This window comes from Chanodichthys erythropterus, chromosome 4 (assembly GCF_024489055.1).
Source record: "Chanodichthys erythropterus isolate Z2021 chromosome 4, ASM2448905v1, whole genome shotgun sequence".
Taxonomy (NCBI): domain Eukaryota; kingdom Metazoa; phylum Chordata; class Actinopteri; order Cypriniformes; family Xenocyprididae; genus Chanodichthys; species Chanodichthys erythropterus.
In genome coordinates, this window is record NC_090224.1 from 11,692,884 (window position 1) to 11,717,866 (window position 24,983).

Consider the following 24,983-nt stretch of genomic DNA (forward strand, 5'->3'; position numbering starts at 1 on the left):
TCTTCTCACCCTTGTTAGTCTCCTTGGTTTCTCATGAGTTAATAATTACTTTCACTTGTCGTCTAGTTAGTTACCTTGTTATCTCTGTGTATAAGTACTCCTTGTTTTGTTCAGTTCTTTGTCGGTGATTGTTAACATTATGTGTGGAAAGCGTTTCTCCTGAGATTCTCCTACGTATTTCTGTTGTTGGATTAAAGACGATTTAGACTAAATTCTGGTGTTTTCTGTGTTGGCTTACTACCATATGTTACAAGTGTGTATATATATATATATATATATATATATATATATATTCAAAAAACAAAAAGGCAAAACGTTTAACACTTTAGCTTCAGATAGAAGATTTTGCAACAAATTATTATTATCCGTCACTAAGACTATGATGTAAATTTCCCATAACTCTGTTTTTACTCCACCTATAAATCGTTCAGCATCCCTTACCCATTTCTGGCACAATCAATTGGAACTTATGATTAATACATTGTATATTTAGTTAGCTATTTCAATTATCTATCTGTCAATTTCCTTAATATTGCTGTAAATGGCATATGTTGTCATTTGGAGGCAGAGGTTTCTTCCTCATCTATGTAGACATCCTAATTTTTCCTTGCCACTCTTTCCATTCATGCATTCTGGCATTCATTTAAAGCAACTTAAACTATATTTGGTCAGTTCTTACATTCCCTGGGTATCAAACCCAAGACCTTGATGTTGCTAGAACCATGCTCATCTGTTTGAGCTATGGTATTTCCTCTTACGCTTGGCTTGGTCAATATAAGGCTATTTTTCTTTGCTTTTCCTTTTATCTTCTTTATCTTCTCTTTTCTGTCAAACTGCTTTGAAACAATGTGTATTGTAAAAAGTGCTGCACACCTAAATCAAAATAAATTAAAATAAATATGAGCACACAGTCAATGTGTTCTGTCGATGGAACATTCAGATTCCTCAAAGGCAGATATTCATCTTAATTGCAACAAGTTGGAAAAGGGCAACAGGCAGGTCAGACAGCAAGTAGATTTGGCCTAATCATGAAAGTAGAAATGTACGGCATGCTGTAAAGCTTGTCATGGGAGTCATGCCTGCAACTGATGTTGACATTGGAATGAAATGTGGAGCACAATCTTGGACCCAAATGGATGACTTCCAAGAGTTCTGCCAGATACGTGCCTTCCTTCAAACTGACATGGATAAAATAAACCGATTTTTAATGTTTGTGTACATCAATGTATCTGATATAGGTATGTCTGTCTTTTCTCACACGGAGGGTAAAGATTCTTGTCTTCATGCGTTCCAGGGGGCACGTGTCTCAATGAAACATCTGGAAGCGAGTGATCTTTGCTTCTCTGTTCTTTACACAAACACACACACACATACACACACAACAGCAGATAGCACACCCAAACACAGGACAATGAAAAGATTGTAGGAAAGGTTATGAATGTACTCAGAATGTACTCTTGTAGTTCATTTGGTAAAGGTTGTCCTCGAGCACTGGAAAAGACATTACCAGCAAACAGAGATTTAAATAAATAATCCCTTTTACAAACTCAAAAACAAACTAGACCGAATCCCAATCTGATAGAACTTCTGCACTTCTGAATAAATATTTGGCACAAATAAATATTTGTGCCAATATAGAACTGCACTTAATTAGTGTGTCATGCATTTCCCCTGCTTTGGTCCAAACAGATGCTGAGAGCAAGAAACACACAGAGGACACAACTCATTCTGAGCAGACATTGCTTCCTTAATGGGGAGTCCATGTCAAACTGTTAACATGGCAAATCACCTCCACAATCAGATCAGTCGAAAACAGTCTGTCATTTACCAAACCTGTAACAAATACAAATCTTATGATGTCCAGGGCCCCCAAATATGATGATCTGCTTGAGGTACTCCCTTACTGAAATATAAAAGGCAGCATTACATTTTCATTTATTTTAAATAATAAAATATATTAATTGTGATATTATAAAGATTAAATAATTGGACTAATTCATTAAATTAAATATTTGTTGTTGATATTGTCACTGTACTACAGTGATGTTATATGTATAAACCTTTATAAAAATTTTAATGTCTTAATTGTTTTTTTTTTTTATTCATTGGTCTGTCAATAAAAAAATAACGAGATTTAAGATTTTCAACCACTATTTAGAAATTTGAATGAAACATAAAATAGTAAACAATATACTGAATTTGTTAGGGATGTCCCGATCACGTTTTTTTGCCCTCGAGTCCGAGTCATTTGATTTTGAGTATCTACCGATACCGAGTCCCGATCCGATACTTCTATAATACATGAAAAAGAATAAAGAATAGCGAAAAAACAGATCCAGGAACAGTGCTTTTCAGGTTTTTCAGGTATCTAACAGTCGTTTTCAGGTACAGAAAATGGATAAAGTAATCAAATATAACATATCACTGCATATTATCTTTACTGTATAAAATAAATAAAGATTAATCATTATTGAAGTTACAAAAACTATTCAGTCAAGAGCAGTAAGTGATTTCTTTGTTATTTGATTTAACATTAAAAACAGGCAGCAGGAACTCAGTATTTGCGCGCTGACTGGAATAAGCGTGTGCGCGCTTCGGATGAGCGCACACAAATCTTCTCACAGCGCGTGCGAGTTCTCTTTCGCGTCTTGTTCTTGAAGGTTAAATCAGCAAGGCTTAAATGAGTTAGTTTAAACACAGATAGCAACGTGTGATGTTCAGGTCTCACCTGTATCAACACCCGGGTGATGACGGCGTAAATGACTGGACATTAGAGCAGACGGCACTCGCAGTCAACAGTTTACAAAGAGTGACTGTTTTGTCTACGCTTTTTGATTATCGTTGTTGTAACGTTTTGCGCATCAATCGACTGAAACGTACATTATTTGAACTCTGTCTGTCTGTTTTCCACGTTGCTATTTTAAACAAATCATACGGTACTAATCGATTTTTTACCGTGAACCGTTGCACCCCTAATACAGAGGGGTAATTACACCCCTAATATCCGAGTCCTGATCGGGAGGTAACGTCCGATTCCGATCGAGTCTGAAACCACGTGATCGGGCCCGATTTCCGATCACATGATCAGATCTGGACATCCCTAGAATTTGTTAAATATGTTCAAAATTATTGGTTTAAATATCTTTAATATCTAGGCCTATGTTTACTTTGAAAATATTTAAAGCTGCAGTCTGCAATTTTTGGCCTTTCAGCGGTTAATAAACAGAACTGCATGCATCTTGCGGAAGAACACTGTAGCCGGAGCTACTTTTCTCCATGTATGTCTATGGCGAGTCACGCATTTACTGTGATACTCTGCGGCGAGTCCTACCAGTCCGGTCTGAAATAGTCAGAATATAAACACTCATTATAAGTGTACCATAATGATTCAGGATAAGACAAAAACACAGTTTGGAAAATGGATTCATGTTGTACATTCTCATTATATAATTTTTGTAAATTTTGAACACAAAAAAAAGTTGCGGACAGCAGCTTTAAATATACATTTTGTAAAATCTTTTCTTTTTCTCTCAAATTTTCTTTGAACCTGGACCCCTAATCTGGATCACCTGGAGTGTGCATTGCTGTCAAATCACAAAGGTGCTCGTTAAAATCGTTGTACCTGCCATATATACTGTCATACAAGCCAAAGATGCCATCACATGAGTGAAATAGTCTGGTTTCATAAAAAAAAACATCACTTTTGAACAGCAGAGTGACTATTCTCTATTGATTACAGTACACCACGTTTTTGTAGTCTTTATTTGGTTTTTAAGGTTCTGAATACATTTTTGGACTGAATAAGGATCCAAATAGACCTGTGATCAAACATGTTAACAAACCCAATGTGAAGAGCATGAACTTACCTGGACGTAAAGCTCTCGCAGCTCATCCTGGAACTTCTTTGGATCTGTTGTTATTGTAATGGGTCCAATCTCTGCAGAAACAAAATTATTAGTTAGAGGCAAAAATAAGCTGCTGGATCATGGTCAAATGACCTCATAGATTGAAAGATAAAAACGCGTTCTGTTTTGTCCACACAGATGCTAAATATTTATGCTGGCGGCCTGTGGCGGATGTCTAGGATCAAGGGTCACAGTTGAACTGGGGTGACAGGGAGCTTCCTGTTCAGTGCCAGGACTTTTTCTGAGACCTAGAAAGGTCACAAAGGAGCAGTGACAGAGAAATCTCATACACAGTGGGCCAAAACGTCTGAGAAAACCATGAAAATAAGGGATTTTTTTCCATTTAAGTCTTATACTAAATTGAGTTTTTATGGCTTGTGCCCATATTACAAGCTACAAGGCCAGAATAAGGTACACATAAACCTTTTGTGAGTACTTTTTAATAGTTTAATAATCAGACAAGGCAATATCATGAGTTACATTTTAATTTATTTAATTGTGCAGTCCAAGTATAGTATTAATTAGTGTAGCATGCTGAGGTAGGTAACCCCGCTGGGTCTAACTGGCAGTGGCTCTGTTCTGAAAGACCAGCCTGTTCTCATTATGTTCCCATCAGCTGTTCTCCTTCAATATAGGAAAGACCTTATAACTCAGGTATGCTCTTCTGTCAGCGGCGAGAGAGTCTGGCGTGAGGTCATTGTGCTGCGGTTGCCTGTGTCAATGTGCAAGGCCAATGACTTTGTGTGCCGTTTCTAAAGACATGTTGTTTCTGCTTTCCAGCTTTCTTTCTTTGTTCAAGGTTTGATGAGCTGCAAAACTGTTAAATATGTTGTTTTCTTTCCCAAGGAAGCATAAAAGATAACTATAGTAGTGCCAAGCTGACAGCCTGTACTGAACTTAACAAATCACACACAACATTCATACACACTGCAATCAGACACATATTTAATAAAACAAAATAGGCACATTAGTGTGATTATTTTGTTAAAAGCAGGGAGAATTTCAAACAAATGGTCAATAAAAAGAAAGCTTTTCACAAACCACTCAGCAAATACATTCCCTTTGATCCAATTTAAAAGCATTTTATGTCGAAGAAGTCAGAAAGTGCATTAAAGTCCAAAAACTACAAATTTCTTGACACAAAAATTATAGGGGCTGTGCAAGAGAGACTCTGAGATCTATTTGATGCATTCCCCATATCTAAAGTGTCTCTGAAGTGTAATTTGTTTTTGTATATATTACCATCTTCAGCAAATAAAAATTTATAACTGATTTGCTATGGTTTGCTTTTAGTTTATGTTTGCAGAACTCTAAAATCTCCCTCAAGAGAGATCGTTTCAGAGCGCCCATATTTTGGCGGTATGAGAAACCATTGAAGTGTAGAAAAAGAACATTTAGGCGATCAAAGCCATGTTTAAGAGTAACAGGATAGTAATTTTGACTGCTGAGCATGCCTAACTGGCTTTCAAGTGAACGCTTTCATGAATGGAAAAGTTTACACAGTCCTGGGACGTTTCTCTCGATTAAAGAGTTTTATCTTAGCAGCCTGGGTACTGGCCTTCTTTACCTCTCCTCTGACCTAAAAGTGGAATCACAGTTAAGGGAAGCCGGGGCAAAGAGTACATGGAAACATTAAAAAAAGGGGGGTTAATGTGCTGTGAGGGCTCTTAAATGCCAGTTGCATTAGAAAACCTTTGAAAAAGGAAAAAATTATGACAATTAATTTTGGAAGACATTTAGGAGAAGGATGGTCAAAAAGTGTTGCATTTAAGATCATGGCGCATAAAAGAGAGGACAAACTTTATAGAATGGAACTGAATGATACAAAAAATAAAAAATAAAAAGGGGAAGCAAGTGACGTATTTGAGCTATTTGACTTTTGGTCAGCTTAGAAACAGTCAAGGCATTTTCTCACAAAACAAGCTTGCAGTTAACACTGAAAAATGACAACATATCTTAGTAAACACTTTAAGTATGCATTATTTTAAAAAAATCAAGTAGTCATAGCATGGGGAATCACATTTACTTATTCCTTCAAGAAAAAAATGTCACTGTAGGAAAAACTTTGTAAGCTCTAGAAGTTTCAGAATTGCCTTCTTAATGAAAACAAAAAAAAGGTTACACTTTATTTTTTTCAGTACATGTACTTACAGTGTAGTTACCCAAGAAAGTACTGGTAATATAAGGTTTAGGGTTAGGTTCAGGGTTAGTACTTAGTTATAACCCAGTTATTGTAATTGCTATAAGTACATAAACATGTACATGCAGAACAGGACTGTAAAATAAAGTGCTCCTGAAAAAAAGCATTTATTGAAACTAACATAAAACGGCCCTACGACTTTCTAACAACAAACAGATTAATACATTTAAAACAGATGAACACAAGAGAGAAAGACTACCGGCAAAGTCTCACAAAGAGAGGTTAGTAAACTAACTGTTCTAGAAATGCTGTCCCTATGCTCTCTGCCTTCTATTATTATTGTTATTATTAAAAACTAATTTTCACTTCACTAATCTTCACTGAAGGACAAATCACTTCAGCTTTTAAATGAGAAATTAAGGAAAAAGCTTAAAAAGAGATGGATGGAGCCTGGGAAACCACTGTGAAAGTTGAGTTACAAACTCTCCACCACATCTCTCCTGCCAAAGACCAGAGAGTTTATATAGATGTGGAAGCAATCATATTAACAGCCCTGAACATTTGTTATCATCCCTTTTATTCCAGCAGTCAGGAAGTTCTGAATCAAAGTCACTATGTACTATGCAAATGAATGATTAAGAGTATCAGATGCTGTTTATGCTTCAGGGATAAACATGTTGTATTTATTACAGGGGACTGACCACAATGACAATACGATGATGCCAGTGTAGATAGTTAACATGACTGTTTCATTGCTACTTTTATGAGATAATCCTCACTCCTTTTTTAATGTTCACATAGAAGTCTTTCCGTAGAAACTTTTTTTTTTCTTTTTTGGTAGATCCAAGATGGGACATTTGATGATCATATTTAAGGGTCCAAGCACCAAATGTGCTGGAACCCTATTGTGCTTGTACTGATTTTCTTCTCCTTCATTCTTCTTCAGCCCTAAAAATGTATTTGCATCAGAGACCGTAAAATGCAGAGACCCCATACTTGGCAGGATGGTCCCAATCAAGCACAGCTACACTAGGTGGCGCTATAATAAGGCAATTTGTGTTTTGGATCATTACTTTAGAACCCTAATGACTACCCCAAAAAATAAAATAAATAAATAAATAATTTCCCCTGAATACTTCTCGGTGTCAGGGTTACATCTGTTTTGGACTCTCTGTTTTTGTCTTTTGTCACATGTCCTCCTTTGTTCCGTTTTTTCCCCGCCATTATTTAGTTCCCTTGGTTACAGATTGATTTGAGTTTGAGTTCAGGTGTTTCTTATTAATTATCTTATCAAGTTCCCTTTGTTTGCCGTCTATATGTACCCTGCGTTCTCCCTCTGTCTCTGTCGGTTTTTCTCTTTTTCTCCTGTTATTTGGAAGTAAAGTCTACCTTCCTGCAATCTGCCTCGTCTTGGGAGTTCCTTACACTCGGATACTTCAAAAAACATTGCCGCCAGCAGCCAATCAAATTTCTGTGGCTAATAACAGCAAATCTGAATGGCCTATCATTACAAAAATCAATATATTTGTACATTTTGTGAAAACACATGATAAGGACTCTTTAAGCCTAATGTTTTTCTATCAGTTTCCATCCCTTTGAATGAAAATTACTGTACAGACAGTATAGTTATACTATACAGACAGTATAGCATAATTAGCATACATAGATGTAGTGTATAATCTGTGAAATGCATATATATAATTTTTAACTTTTACGTTAAACTTTTTAGACACCAATAAAACAAATTTTAAAAATACTGCTGTCCATTTAAAATGAAGACAATTTTATGTATTTGTCACAATAATATTAATAATAATAATTAAGGGCCTTAAGATAAATGCTTCAGATAAATAAAGTTTTGAGCTGCAAATGAGCTGCAAATCTTTACATTCATTTGAAACTGTCCTGTCCATGCATCTATTTTGATCAAACCCTAACTTTCAGAGAAAGTTCAAGATGGACCACATCATAAGATATGTTTCAATTGGATTAATAATCATTCACATGGGCCATTGATGCTTAGACCCCGATGATTGCCGCTTGTGGCTATATTTATAAATTGTAGTTACACAAGTCAGTAATCAAGTCCAAAAATAACCAAATATAATGAATACGCCAAATTACTAACAGAATTAACATCATGAACTGTTAAACATGTGGAGGAAATAACAGTAATAAAATTTATTAAAATGTTCGCTGACAGCAAATATGTTACACAGACTCCTCTAGGAACAGAAATATTTCACTGATGCACAATTTCAAATGCTTCAGCATCTTGCCAGGAAACTACCAAAAGTAAGCCTTTGTAAGAAAGGAAGAAAAAAAGTTGACTGATGAAATAGAACAGTTGAATATGCGCCAGGGTTGCCTCCACATCACCACAATCAGTGTTCAGGACAAAAATCACAAAACTCCACACTCTTTATGACCTAAAGTTGATAGACAATTGATATATATTAATATTTACATGTGAGAGAAACAAAGAAACACGGAATGAGGTGAAAAGACAAGATCCAAACAAGTCAAGATAAGATAGAAACTGCTATTATATTAAATGGTGTTTTTACTCCAAAGGAGGACACATCAAATTGAACAAATATGACAGTAAAGACTTTTAAATTTATATTTAGAATAAACTAAACTAAACTAAAATGATGTTCTTTTGAACTTTCTATATGTCAATGAATCAACAAGTGTGATTCATAGTCTACATGCTGAAACACCTATATCATGGAGAATGGAGACAAAAAATACTGCAATTTAGCTGACACTGAAGCCTTCACAGAAGATTTTTACAAAGTGTGTGTTAATGATGTAGAACAGAAGCAAGTTATTGCTAACAACTTCAGAATGCAAGGGCTACACTTGATTCAGGTGTCTAAAAACCAATCTGTTTCTAATTAAGGCCAGTAGCATGATTGGTTTGGCCTTGGGTATATGTCATTGGCTAAGGGAAGCTCAAGGTTTCCAATAGGAGCTCTCTGGAGGAGTGTCCTAAATTTGATTGACACCTTTGAATGGCTGTTGATGCGACAGCACCCCATAAAACTGTCGAAATGGGTCAAGAGGTTTCCCTCAGTATGTGACTGCAGCTGCCACCAGCACAACAAAAAACTTCAAATAATCAGAACTTAAATGGTTTGTACTGAATATCAAACAACTCTTATGGAAGTCATTATTCCCCATATGTAATCAGCCATAAAACAACTAGATACAAAATGAGGAGGGAATATATAGAAGGACGAGATTTCTCATGTAAAAAAAAGATGAGGTGAATATAATTTTTTAAAAGAAATTAATACTTTTATTTAACAAAGATTATGTTGATCAAAAGTGACAGTAAAGACATTTTTAATGTTACAAAAGATTTCTATTTGAAATAATTGCTGTTCTTTTGAACTTTCTGTTCAAAGAATTGTGAAAAAAACACATTTCCACAAAAATATTAAGCAAAACAACAGTTTTTATCTTTGATAATAAACACCAAATCGGCATATTAGAATGATTTCTGAAGAATTATGTGGCACTGAAGACTGAAGTGTTAGATCTAAGCCCTTAGGACATGTCTGACAGTCTAAAAGCCTCCTATTTGACTTTTTACTCAAGATTGGACTCAACGCCCCATATTTAGAAGAGTTAAAATAACTGATAGGAGGAAAGTCAACTTTTCACAGTTTATGATCATATGCTAAAAATGAAAAAAAAAAAAAAAAAAAAGTTTCTTGGTCCTTTTCGTGAGCAATGCTTCACAAACTATAAATCAGCTCATCTCAGCTACTCTACATGAATGGTATCTACATAACATGTGGCTTCCATTACTCTCAACATACAATAATTTGAAAAGCAGAAACATCAGCTGCAATGTAAGACTGCTGGCCCTAATATATAGAGTGTTTTTTGATGTACATTTGTTTTTAAGCCATGCCAAGTCACTGGATGCAAGTCCATAACTTTCTCATGACATAACTGGATTTAACTGAATTGTATGATGCAAAAGCTGCTAGTTTACACGTGTGACAAAAGTGACAATATCTATCTGGATATCGAACGTATCTGCCGAAAGTTTTGTTACAAATGGGAGAGCTTTGAAAAGCTAGGCTGTCCCAAGTGTCTTCGCAGCATCCGAATAGGACAAATAAAACAAATTGCATTTTGCATCATATATCATCAGTTTTACAGCAAAAGTTTATCCAGTTTTAGTACAGTATGAGCTTTGAGGACTTGTTTATGGTAACAAAGTCAATGGCAAGGTTGGAAACCAACTGTATGTTAGTGCAAAGCATTTGTCATTACTCATATGAGACCAACAGGGCCAACAAAAAATTGTTGAACCACTTCATATGATGTAAAGTGCATTAACTCTTTCAATACACAACAAATGTTGCTCTAATGTAGAGTACATTTGTTTCATTGTGTCAGATATCCTATAGACAAAGACCTGGCACCATTGGCCGAATCATCGACCACACACATGCTCCGCTCACTCAAAACCACAAACACAGAGAGGACTCTGTCTAACCATCCATTTCCTCACACTTCTCTCATACTCACACCACAAAACTTTCAGCAGGTTGGCCTCTAAAGAAAAGCCTAAACTGAAGGTCAGAAGGTCTCCATTGCTTGCTATGTAAAACCAAAAGTCAGACCAGAGATCATAACACAGACACAGCAGATGCTGACATGCCAGCTGGGAGCTGAATGGCGTTTTTTCAGCCGCTCAGGAAATGTTTCGGCAGTGAGACGGTGACTCCCCTGGGAGAAAAAAAAATGGAAGACAGAGAGGGATGAAGAAAGACAGGAATAGACAGACCCAGAAAGGAATGCAAATCAAGGGGTCGAAAGCAGGCGAGAGATGAAAAAAGACATTAAAGCTAATCAAATCCGTGAAAAGGAGAGAAAATCATTAAGAAGAAATCTCTTGCTACTCCTAATCTTTCAAAATGTTTTTCTAGGAAAACAATACATTTTAATGTAAAACAAATATTTAACTAAAATATTTTAAACATTTTGAAACAATAATGTCTCACTTCTTGACAGCACTTTTGCTGTTGTCTTTTGTAAACTAGCCATGTTGTGTCAGATGCAGTATAAAGCTGGATCTCATTCAGATGAGACTAGTTTTCCCCTAAGGAGGAGATCAGGTAAATGAGCGTTTAACGTACATACTTAATTCCGAATTGGAACATGTCAGGTTTTTTCCTCACACAGCCTCCATAAAATTTGCAAAACAAATTACATAGTGATTTTCAGTTAATTTAAAGCTCCTCTGAGAAATCTACCCCCGGTTGGATGTAGGACTGTCTGTGATTGTGTTTATATTTTTCACATTTCTCATTTGTTTGACCTTTGTCGAATTGTAACTAAAGCTAAACGTCTTGTTCCATCTCATTATGGATTTGGACATTTTCCCAAATTTCTGGGTAAAAACAGAAATTTGGTGACTCAGGTACTGCTGGCTTCACATTATCCAATGAAAACAGACAATTAAATCAATAACCTGATCACAGGCTGCTCAGAATGACCACTGTAGTTGCACCATCAGGTATAATCCTCATTTTAAATAATTCATCTCTTAATTACATTAATTACTGTATCATATATATAGGACAACTGATGCTCCCATATTAGTAATTAGTGGTCAACTGATAAAGGTATTTTGATAGCCAATGCTGATGCCGATATATTATATTAATCGTATAATTTTACATACAGTACAACATATAGCAAAGCAGGAAAAATGTACTGCCAATTTATAGGTCAACCACTATTAGTAATATTGTAATAACAGAGATTCTATCAGTACATGAAAATCACCAACATCCCACAGTTTGCTAATAATCATAAATCAAAAGTAATTTAGAAAAATAATCCTATCAGTACAGCACTTAAGAGAGCTGTGATGACAAGCCACATGTTTAATTTCAAACAAAAAATTTACTCATTTCAAAAGCTTGATAGAAAAAAAAATATATTATGAATGGATAAATATGGACTTGCATCATGTAAAATCATGTCACTAAACAGGGTTGGCACAAACAGACTCCATTAATACAGACCAAATGAGTTTCCCTATCAGAGTCAAAAACTAAAAAAAAAAGCTCTGAATGAAAAACATAACTGCACAAATGATCAAAATAGTCTGTCCTATCAACATCTAAACAACTATCCCATATAGCGGATTCAAATTTTGATCATAATAAACAGTTGTGAAGTGCTGAGTAATCACCTACTTAGAGCCTATAGCATGGTTTGAGAAATGCTTTCACATTTGACTACTTTTGACAGAGGAATGCACTGAGCCTTGTGTATGCAACATTGTTTACACACAGTTTTTATATATGAGGCCCCAAGTCTGTCAGATTGGTGGTGTTCTCTTAAAATTCCCTTAAAATCTCCATGGAAACACAATTGACAATTCTTATTTTTTTAATGGAACATTGCAGTATATATTATAAATTACTTATCTGTGCACATCTTTTTTTTTTTTTTTTTAATTCATGCGTCCCCATAATCTTTAATCAAAATGATATAAGATGCAGGGGCGTCGGACTGGGGGGGGTAAAGGGTACCGAGTACCCAGGGCCCGAGGCAGGGGGGGGCCCTTAGAAGTCAGTTTTCTATACATACATATACATGCACTAACATTTGTATAGCATTTATTTACAAATAAAAAAGTTGCTGTGCAAAACTAAACTTGTAGTTAGGCACTGGTTTGGTATAAAAAAAAGTCATTTTCATGCTGTGCAGGGCCCCACCACCCCTCTCGAATCAATGTAAATGGTACGACCCGCAGGTCAGGTGCTTCTGCGGACCTGCGGTGATTCGTGAATCAGTTAATGAGACAGGAGCTGGAGTTAGCCGTGATATGAACTAGGAAGACAGGGGAAGAGTCATGTCTTTCCTTAAGAAAGGAAAATCAGGGGCTCAAAAACGAAAAGAAAAGAAGATTAAAGAGAGAAAGGCAAATGAGGGCAAGCAGTTGCTCACTCAGGTTTTTGAAAAGAAAGGTGAGCTACAAATGCATCATCGAGCATTGACATTGTTTTAACATAAATATCTACTCCAGGTAGAATAGCATACATTTATGTTCGTACTCTATTTGAATAATATACCAATACTTTATAGTATCACACCCTACATAGCGAGCAAACAATATTTCTGAGTAAATAACGGAGTGAGAAGCAGACGGAGGCGGAGCCTGCGCAGCTTGTCTCCTTTTCTGCTGCAGTTCTCCCCAGAGTCAGAACTTTACATGAAAACACTGTATATTTCCCTCCATTATCAAAATCTAACACACGCGAAAACACAGATCGTTAGCGCCTATTTTACCGCATTGTTATGCAAATTAGCTCGCGCACGCTCTTACATTAAGTACAGGATTGTTCTCAGTTTAATGCACATCTTAATGATTGAAAATGACTTATTTTAAAACGTAATTCAAAGACTGAATGTCTAGTTTGGCGGTTAGTGTACCCTGTGATTCTATAGTCTGCATTTATTTTAAACAGACAAATAATCAGCAATTAACTTGTACTTAGCCTACACTTTAAAAAGGGTATTGTGACAATAAAGGATATTTTAGCAAGTTAGTAGTACTTTTGACAATGAAACAAAAATATATTAATCAGAGTGTGGCTTATTTTGTTTACATTTTAAGTGTTTTTATGATAAAAATGCAATACCCCACCCATTGGTATCACTATGGTATTTGGTACAGGGGCCCAGCAAGATGGTTTGTACCCAGGGCCCAAAATTTGGTGCTACGCCCCTGATAAGATGTATGTCACAATAGGAAAGAAAAGACTATCACAGCTTCCTTTTCCTCAACAAAAATGAGCTGGTGGGTCTCAGGCGAATTAAATGTTAGGATGTTCATGCTAATATTAATATTGCATTGATACTTCTCTCCAGTTCTGTCAGAACCACTATCGTCAAAGATGATTGACAATTGACCCTTAGCTAAGCCACGCCCGAAAACTGCCACAGGCCAATCGTGGTTTAGCAACCGTTACTAGGCGCGGGAGGTCTGTCAAGCTTTCGAGCGAGGGAACATGCCGAAGCGTTGTGCTTATGTATTTGTGTTAACCTGATACCCGGTATCCTAAAAGTTTGGACGGGGTGGTCGAATTTTTTTTCCCTTCCCCAAACCTAAAACCCAAGGGGAGAAATGCCGGTGTTCGGACAATTTGTGCTACCCTGTCAGATTTTGCTACCTCCCATTGAAACAGTGGGTAACGTTAGCAAAATCTGACAAAATCCGAAAAATGCTAACGTTACCTATCAGATTGTGCTTCCAGCGTGATGGTTTATGGCTTTATTAACATATACACCTACCCAACATTAAACCTACCCTTACAATAATGCAAATACAGTAATTTTGTGTTATTTATCATGACAACAATGATGTAATATTGATGTATGCATATGCAGGGGTAGGACAATCTGACGGCTAGGTTAGCTAGCTAGCTAACTCAGCACATCATTGCTTGGAAAGAATGACGGTTCTTTGTTCATAATTCATATATTTGGACGTGAAATAAAATGATTAAAGGCAAGACGGAGTTACGTTAGCCTGGCCTGCTAAAAATATAAGCGGGCTAACGTCTTGTGTTTATTCCACAAGACTTATGGTTATTATTAGGTTATTTTCACAAATTTCACTTAAACTGCTGTTGATGAACAAAGCTTTTCTTCAATAAATTGTGTGTTTCCCATTTGAAATGTCAGCTTATGAGGCGGCTGCTGCTCGCGCTGGGAGCTTTAGCTTCAATTTTGATCAAATTATTTTCTAATCGGTTGCATATTATGTCGTGGATATATCCCTCAAATGCATACTTCAGTCCCTTTTGCCTTGCTCTCTCAGATATTTCACCTGTTCGCCAAAAATTACTAATTATCTCCTTGAAAATGTCTGACACCGGTGCATACATACTGTAAATGACTTGCCAGGCTCGAAAGCTTGACAGGCGTAGCAACAGTAACTAAGGAGGGCGGTGCTTAGCGAAGGGTCCATTAGCATACAGTTTGGATTGGCAGTAAGGATCCATTCTTAAAACACCTGGTAGATTATGACGCCCTAAGCTAAAACTCAGCAGCACCACTAACAGTAGAACTAAGAAAAACACCCTTTTTTGGCATAACTGAGCCAAATGTATCTGTCAGATCATATTCTAACTGCCCCAATTTCAACCATAAATCAATTTTGTATCACGTGTGTATTTTTCCTTTCAAAAAAAAAAAAGCATAAGCAACTATTTGGCCTGAAACAAGTGAAACTTTGCTCAACATCTGAAAAAGCACCTATAATTTTCCACCGACTTATAGCAGCTTCTAATGCAATTATACTCTAATGGTATCCATGTTTGTCTTTCAAACTGAAAATCATACTCGGGCCAAATGTCATCTTTTGTCCTTTCATCATTCATTCCAAACTCATCTCAAGTTCAACTTCCCAGCAGACTTCGACCTTTGCACTGCACCACTCACAAAAGGTCACAGAATCTCTCCGTGTCCAATCATAACAATTCCAACAGCTCAAAAAAAGTGCAATCAACGGCCATATATATGGATCCAATCTAACTGGAAACCCAAGAACTACAGCAAATTGTTCATAATACTTGTATTTTAATACCGTTCAAAAGTTGTTGTTTTTTGTTTTGTTGTTTTTTTACAAAAGTGCTTTACAGTAAATACTGGGTACATTAGCACTTTTCTGAAAATGGCTCTTGTGTATCACCTGAGGCACTGGAATCAGAGCACACACCGTTCTCAAATTAGAGAGTGTTATATTATTCTCTCATCACTGAAAAGATGAAACAGAAAAATTACACCATACTTCACTGTACTCTGAAACCCTATTTAACCCACCCCACCCACCGTCACAAATTCCTGCCTAATGGCATCATTAGGGGCTGTGTTCACGCCAATCCCCTTGTAATCTAGGGATATTCTGAGATGAATGCAGCTTCTGAGGACAAGCACCAAAAGGGTCAAAGAGCTGTTTAGTTGAGGAATGACCTTTAAAAATGTTAAAAGCATCTCAAGCATCAATGTTCCTCCTATCCTGTTTTGAAAGCCTTGGTAACAGGTCTAACTAAAGGGAGCAGATGCGACCAATCAACCAAAGTGAAGAGAGCTGCAACGCTTCTTAAAAACTTTGAGGTTTCAACAAGTTGTAAGGATGTCAGTGTTCATTCACAAAGCAGGTTGTCAAACTATTTAGTTAGTCCAGCTATTTTTAATTGCGATGGGATGTAGAAAGAAAGCGAGATAAACTCATACCAAAACAGCAGATTTTTTTTTCTTTCACTACAGAAAGACAAAGGGAACTATTAGCTTTGGAAGAGAAAGCTGACCGATATTCATATCCACCCAGCTGCCATCATTAGGATCTTTAGGAACCTGGAAAATTCAGCCAGTTGCTTGTAGTAATGATCCCATAAGAGTGTCAATTCTACTTATTCTCTGCCTGAAGGTTATATTATTTGTCACGACATTTCCTGACAGTTTTAAGATGACAAGAATGAACTGAATGCATTTTCCTGCTTGTCTCTGGTCTGACTCTCCAGCTCCCTAAAGCCTGTCCAGAAGTCTTGGACAGATTCAAAGAAAGCACATCGTAATATGATTTAAATAGTACTAATAAAAATGCAAAAACCTTGAAAAGAGTGGGAAATTGTGTGAGAAATATAGTTTCCTCACTCTGTCTTAAAGTGACAGAGGCACTGACAGTTATTAAAGGCAAAGAATCACACACATTTTAAACACGTGCAAGTTAAGAAACTAGATTACAGTGATATTTAAATGCCTAACTGTGTGTGTACTTATAAATGCACAGTGTGTGTGTGTGTGTGGGGGGGGGGGGGGGGGGGGGGAACTTACATCACTGGACTCTCAGGAAAGCAGTAGCAGGGAGCCTGTGGCCACACACTGCTCAATGAGCCAACTGCTCTTTAAAAGATCTATGGACATCTGAAACTCATTGAAGCCTCCACTGACTATTAACCCTTATTCAGTGCCAAAGGGACTTTCTATTTCCACTTCCAGGTCACAGTCAGAGTTACTAGATTAGAGGATTAAATGTTTAAGTCACTATGTATGAGTGTTATCCACCAATACTTTAATATGGTCTGAATGAATCAACCATCCAATCATTTTTATCTGTTTATTTGGGTTGGATGAATCAATCAAACAAGAGAAATGGACCCAAACGTCTGAGTAAAAGGTAGGAAATGTCAAGAAGGCTTTTTCTTTACCATAGCAAATAATTGGTGGTTGGTTAGATATTAATTAACTAACTGAAATTCCTTGGGCAAAATCTGAAGCCACATATGCTAAATGACCTCATTATTATTCATTTAAATACTTTAAAATCTACAGAACAAGCAGTCAACAGTTTGAGTTTGAGCCAAACTTTCCTTTCCTGGGAGCAGAGTTGTTTTTTGACTTATGCCATAAAAAAACATGAACACTATCCACCGTATCCAGAAAGCCACTCGCAGATTGACAATTTCTTGACGAATAAGCTGATCATGTTATGTGTTGTCTAAGTAATGCATATTCCATTCCTTTGGCTGCAACACTCATCTGTGAGGCTTCGTAAAACGATCTACAATAATACAAACAAATAGGCAACAGACTGATTTCAGTACATGATTGCACACATCTGGAATACTGATTTACTGATTTTGCAAAGGAACAGGCAATCTTACGCTCTCTCTCCCTCTCTAAGAGTCTTCTTTTGTGTTGCAAATCTTTTGGTTAACTTACAGTGGACAGCGCATTCTGAAGCAATAACCAGATACAGAGTGCATCTTGAAAGAAATTCCTGAGTGCCCCAAGGAGTGGATGGAAAATGTATTTGGCATGCTGCTTTTGGACACTTTAGGTCAGATTCAGGTTGGAACGAAGAAGGGGGAGGATTTACATCTCTTGAGACAATACTTTCTTTTGAGACTCTCTCTCTCTCACTCTTCGAAGGCGTTTGGACAGTCTAGATACAACATCCTTGTTGTAGTACCATATTAACCACAAGACGTTGCTTACCCTGCAATTTTATCAGTAATATGCCATTTTCTCTTTTAGGCTTTGTTTAGATTAGAGAAGTGAACATGCCTTTGTACTTGAACTAATTACAAAACCAAAACACATCCATCTCCTCTGTTCATATGACAGAGACCACCACCATGTTCTAGGTTGAATTACACCCAAAAAGCACAAACAAAATGTGACTCTTTGATCCATTATTATTCAGGGACTCATTTTAGACAAATCAAAAGAGCATACAACATATTGAATCTTAACCCATACATCTCTACTCAGAAAATACCTAATTATTACAGCTATTAGAGAGTATCTAACTGTCCTTAACTGTCATTAAAGCGTGTTCCTTGGAAAAAGGCTGCACTAGCAGGCATTTGGATGCTTCCAAGGTTGTTCCGCCTGGATAGATGGAATGATAATGACAGTGAATTCAGCACACAGAACATCTGGGTACTACAAACAATGCTTTGATACCTCCTGTAGGTGTGAGATACTCCAGCATGAAGCAACTCTCAGCAAACTAACAGATTTGTCATGTTTCTGGCAACAAGTACCTCTTTTAGATGAGCTGCATATGTAAACATCCTTAAAACAAGATATTTACTTGATGGGCAAAGCTGTGTAACACAATACGACTTTATTTTCAGAAAATATATAGTTCATTTTTATTGTCCATTGTCAAAATGATTGTTTCCTAAGCAATAGATTTGTGTTTAAAAAAAAAAAAAAAAAAAAAAAACTCTGAAAAAAAGTCTTAATATCTAATGCAACTGAGCTTCTCGAGTAAATTCATCTAGTTTGATGTGTAGATGTTTTATTTAGGAAAACAAAGTTTTATTTAAAAGTTCTCGAAGGGGAGAAAGGAAAAGTTTCCCTTTAATCCCAATAAAATTCCTATATGCCATAAGAATACTTAAGCAGGGATGAGAATTTGTTGCAAAATTAACGCCACAGATTTGTTAAATATTATGAAAGGTCATTTGCGTTTTGTTATACCTGGGTCATGAAAAGGAACCAAGGCGAAGTTGTAGAGCGGTCTCTGAGGTCTGCTGAGGGATGTTTCCAAAATCTTCGATGCTCCTTCAATAACTTGAACTAAATCATCATACATGGAGCCGGTGACATCAAACACAAACGCCAAAGTGGACGCTCCCTCGGGGATTTCTTCATTTGTGTCCTGGGCTGCAGATAAAACGTTAAGAACTAATATCAGACCAAGAAAAAACGGCGAAGGTCTCAAGTCCATCTTGAGATTTCCAACTGCTCCTCGGCAAAAAAATAACCTCGACCGAAAAATAAATCAGCGACGAGCTTAAGTTAATTGACAAGACATTGGTTTAAAATGTCAACAAGGGCTCTAACGGTAGTTATGTAGGAAAAAGTTAAATCTTTGAGGAGACAAAAATGTGAGGAAAAGATTCAGTCAGATTTCTCCTGACAGTCGCTTGCGCGAGGATGCTTGGAGTTTGTTTTAGTGCATGCGCGTCCTGCTCCTCTGAAGTTTCTCAACAAACTGTTGCCTTTACAAACGCTGATCCACTATTAACTTCTTTTCACCAGACGCCAGACAACAAGCACCTCAAGGCAAACACTGAATCGCCGTATTACGAAGCTGCGCTCTGATTGGTTCACAGCTCTTTTGGGGTCGCGAGAGGGTCCTGTCCGGATTGACAGACCAAAAGCTGGAATTTTTAAAAATCAGCGCAAAAACGAAACAATTAATCACAATAAACACAATAAATATGAGTATTAAGAATTAAACTGAAATGTAATTTCACATATCAGTAAATGAATTAACTAAAATAATATTATGATGTAAAACACCACAGAAAATCATATTAAACAAATAAACACTCAATACAATACATTGTGAAACGTCATAAAACAATAAATACCAGTAAAAATGATACCTCGTTATAAAATTCAGGTTCTCTAGACTCCACACACACACACACACACACACACACACACACACACACACACACACACACACACACACACACACACACACACACACACACACACACACACACACACACACACACACACACACACACACACACACAGAGTTCAATGCAGAGCTCTGAGTTTTTTGATCCATTACCACCACCTATTGGCAAGTTGCAGATACTGAGACAACTTGTCTCTTCTACAATATGCCAGCAAAAATGCAGGCGACCAACGTAAAATGGCAATATATTTGTGTAAGGTAAACACTGAAATTATTACATGTATTTTTGTTGGTGGTATATTTTAATGTAAAATGTCGGAGTCAGTTTGCTTGTAAAGCAAACAGTTGAAACATTTGCATGTAAGAAAAAAGGATCAGGGTAAGCAGATTTTTGTGAGTAGGCCTAATGGAGTAGTAAAAAAAAAAAGTTAAACTGTGCAAAAAAGGAGCCAAAGAAATGACCATGCATGGTAGAAGAATTAATGAACATATCCTGGTTCGCAGTTTTGAGTTGGAAGCCTGTCAGACCACAACACATAAATACCATTTTGGCTGATGATGAAATGGTAATATTAAGTAATTTGGAAAAAGCTGAAAGGGAATAGTTAATTCACAGTCTCCTGATGACATAAATTATTAGTTCTTAAAAAAAAAAAAGTTTTACAACACTAGATGTCACCATAGCAATTTTTAGGACATTTGTGTGTTTTGCAGTATTATCATAATTGTAAAATCCTTACTCTAAAATGGCAATAAGTTCTTATCTCCAAAATCAAAATTCTTGGTATAAAAGCCTTTTCCTGTCTTTCTCCAAAAGAATGCATCTTCGTTTGAAGCATTTATCTAATCACAGTATGTATAGGTATGTATATAAACAAAGTATGTATGTAAGTATATATATAAAGTATGTATATAAACAAAATGTATAGGCCTAGTATGGCATGCCAAAGCAAGCATGGAAATATAACAACAAATGATACTGGAAAGGCTTCAACTTTATATATATATATATATATATATATATATATATATATATATATATATATATATATATATATATATATATATATATATATATATATATATATATATATATATATATAAAAAAGACATTATTTTAAAACCCAATTAGCACCCAATTTCCTTTTGGCCTTTGGTCCATTAGTCCAAGTCAAGACTAATCGAAACCTCAATCTCCATGTAAATTGTAGCTTAAAGCAGGGCTGTTAAGGGCATGAGTGATTACAAGGGTGACTTGATCTCCCACATTCCCAATCCATACAACTCCCCACAAAAGAAAAAAAAGTCTTCATTTTGTCCACTAGAGCGCACCACATCACATGCAAAAATAGCATCACATAAAATCCCATGAACCTGTTAAAAATAATGCAATAGCACATATCGTAAAGTGGAGAAAACAAATCACAACAAAGAACAGTTTTAAATTACAATAATATTTCCATTATTGAAATGTTAATCATTTACTTATAAATAAATTGAGCAAAGATTATAAAAGCTAAAAACACACAACCCTACCATCACTAAACAGTTCATGACACAAAATTAAAAACAGCTCAAGAAAAGCATCAATTACATTAGATTACAACATTAGTAAACAATTCTAACAGTCACACCCTTGGCATCGTAAAGTCTCACCTTTACATACCGGATTACCTGGAATTGACAGATAATAAACTGTTGTCTTTTTCCATGTTGACACAGGTGTGTTGATCTTGAGTCCTCTTTGGCTTGAGCTGATGGTATGGAATCGAGACAGGATGTTTATGTTGGATATACCCACAAATCTGCTGGTTGTGACTTTGAATCAGAGCCCAAAACCAGCAGGCTGTCTCTGCTGGTGGATGCCAGAAGTCAAAGACACACAATGGTAGGAAAAAATGACCAAAACAAAAATTGAACCAGCTACACATTACTACCTAGACATCCAAACATGTACACACACTACTTAAGGGTATTGGGTATTACTACTGCAATCTGCAAAAGGGGGTTTTGATTATAATCAAAAGATGAATGAAAATTCTAAATGAATCTGTTTAGGTACAAGGCAAATACACACATTGGTACATAGTTAATGCAGAATGTGTTCACCTACACTTGACCGACCTTACACCAACTTTGCACCTAACTAGTTGGGAATTTCAGCAGGAACCAGGGAAATGCAATATTGTGCAAAGCCTAAGTGCCATACAGGGACTGGATACTCAGTGAAGCAAACCAGTTCTCTGCCAAACTCAAGAGAAAGTTTTTTCGTGTTTGCAATAAACTTTCCTATTTTATGCAACCTACTATAACACATTACTACATCTATGGCAAACTGACGCAGAACTTCTGTATTTATTGTAATGTGTTGCACCACCCTGTACAGTGTTGACTTGTTTTGCTGCTATTGCATAACTCAAGGTTAAATCATGGTGCAATCCATCCAACCATCTATCCATCACTCCATCCATCCATCCATCCATCCATCCATCCATCCATCCATCCCACAAACCTAGATCTGGGATTTATTTTGGCAGATGTGAAGCTTATTCACTATTTATGGTGTTTTATGCCCCACTTGTTACACAGGTTTGCACTTTAGTATTTACAGTACATTAAAAACTGTCGCCACCCTTGTGACTGATATCAACAATGGGCATCAAGCTTTTTCAAACATGAGCACGTGATTTTCGCCCTGAAAACAGGACACGCTCCAACCTTCTCCACATCCCAACACAAACTGAACAGTAAAGAAGCCCCCTCAGCTCTGTAATTCAATAGGCCTAATCCCTGGGATTATACTGTACCTAATCTCCACAGGGACCCTCTTTGTGTCTCACTACTACGAATCAATCCAGTCCACTGCACCTGCACAAAAGCACACCGATATAAACATGTAAACCAGACCCCAAAAAAGACAAAATATTTACCTGTATGCAAAGCTACATTATACACTAGTAAGCACTTACATCTTAATTTTAAAGCAGGTTTATGAGAAATCTGATAAGATATACTGAGTATTCAGTATTAACTATGAAATGAAGACACTATGAGGAACAGTTTAGGGGAAAATACACAACAGATCTACACAAATGAAGAGGAGGCATGGGATACAAGATGGGTACAAGTGGTACCCTAATGAAGCGTAGAGGAATGTTGTAGCGCTGCCATGTGAATGGTCACCAGTGGCGAGATAAAACCTCTCTCTGCTGTTTTTTCTGGGCATGCCATTCTGTGCCGACTGCACATTTTTCAGTCCAGTAATGACGCACTCTACAATGCTTTGTTTGGCACTGAATGAGGTACACAGAGCGCACAGGCCACTGGATAATGAAGCGAGCAAGACTGGCTGGATGTAACAAGCAGCAGGGGGAGCCCTGTGGCGCCCACCTAAACCTATATACGAGAAAAATCTGTTCTATATACGAGAAAAAAATGAATAAATAATAAATTAAATTATTTTTAATGAACTTATTTTCAAACAGATACTAGGAAGAAGTGGAATTTAAAAGGTTAAAAACTCATATGTGGAAAATTGCATAAATGTTTTAATAGCAAGTCATAAACAGCTGCAAATTGCAAGCAGTGCAGTGGTTATAGATAATGAAGTGTTAGTGATGAATAAAACATTATGGCTTTTATATTATCCTTAAGAGGCACTCATTAAAATGTCTGTAATGAAATGAGTTCATTAGAGTGCAAGTAAGCAGAGACCAATAGAAGGATTTATGGCAGCAACTCGGCATTTTGTAAATTATATATGCAGTTTACACATATTACATGAGTTTATTTTGTTTAGCTAATATTGGAGGAAGACTGATCAAATTCCCATGGTCCATTATATACCCAAATAAACAGTATAAAGATGAAAATGGGATCTACTTCGACAAACAGGCGCAAACAAATTCCACAATCTTTATCTAGCAAGGCCACAACATCCTCAAACAGTCATGGTTGTTATCATATGCCCGCTGCTTCTTTGTGTTTGCCATTTCAATTGCACAAAAGCCTAATCGCGCTGTCACTGTACGATAATTCTTATTCTTAATACTATCTGCTCATCTGTATTCCTCCTTTAATACACATGCGAACACAACAACCAATCAATCTCCTTATGAATTCCCGCTGTCTACCCTCCCATTCCGACAGGAGACGGCGGACGGCTGGCACTGAGGTGAAAGGGGGGGCAGCCTCTGTCTCCAGGGTAACTAGGAAACAGTGTTACATAACCTGGATGTGATGTGAGGAAGAGCGTGATGTGCTGATTTACAAAGTGAGTGGGGGGAAGGGAAGAGCAAAGATTGGCCGTGTTGTGTTCACTGGGCTGTGGCCTTTTTCAGCTGAATGAAAGCTATAACTGTGATTTGAATCAATGCAGCAGTACTCATGGATGCACACAATTTCTATCGTTTTGCAAACAGTAGTCACAAGGCTAGCATATTGCAATGAAATATTTTGTCTACCTGCATGTCGTGTGACTATTAACTGGCAACAGATAAATGATTACATGACTATTTACATTTAAATTTTAGGCCAAAGGGGTTCAGTTGAGAAAAAATTTGGGAACCCACATTCTTCATTGATCAAAGTAGAGGTGCAAACTGAAGTACCTTCTCCAGGCTCATACATTGCATAAGACTCCAGGTTCAGCATGTGTCCAGGTACTGATTGGGTGACCATGTTTGTGAGTCCATCCCCTGTCGCAGACTGGAATGTCAAACAGGAACTCTGCATATGTGGGAACAACACTGTTTTCACCAGACTCACACTACAAGGGATGGAGCACAAGGAACAAACAACCTGGGAAAGAGATACCGTTTCCTTAACAAGTGTCTGTGGATCACACGGTATTTACAACACAAGCATACAGAACATGATCTTCACTGATTAACTCTGTTTTTTTATAGATTAGAGTCACATGTTTTTACTGTAAGCAGAGACGATG

General features: G+C 36.8%; 1 protein-coding gene across 3 annotated transcripts in view; it reads right to left on the reverse strand.

Annotated features, from left to right (window-relative positions):
• Positions 1-19,595, reverse strand: part of hmcn1 (hemicentin 1) — a 91,514-nt gene extending 71,919 nt beyond the window's left edge. For all 3 annotated transcript variants that reach the window (XM_067384101.1, XM_067384099.1, XM_067384102.1), the window contains exons 1-2: positions 19,084-19,595; positions 3,867-3,937 (exon numbers count right to left, since the gene is read on the reverse strand). In XM_067384101.1, the coding sequence (XP_067240202.1) occupies positions 3,867-3,937; positions 19,084-19,333 (321 nt within the window). In that variant the 5' untranslated portion in view covers positions 19,334-19,595. The remainder of the gene's footprint in view (positions 1-3,866; positions 3,938-19,083) is intronic.
• Positions 19,596-24,983: the final 5,388 nt, after the last annotated feature.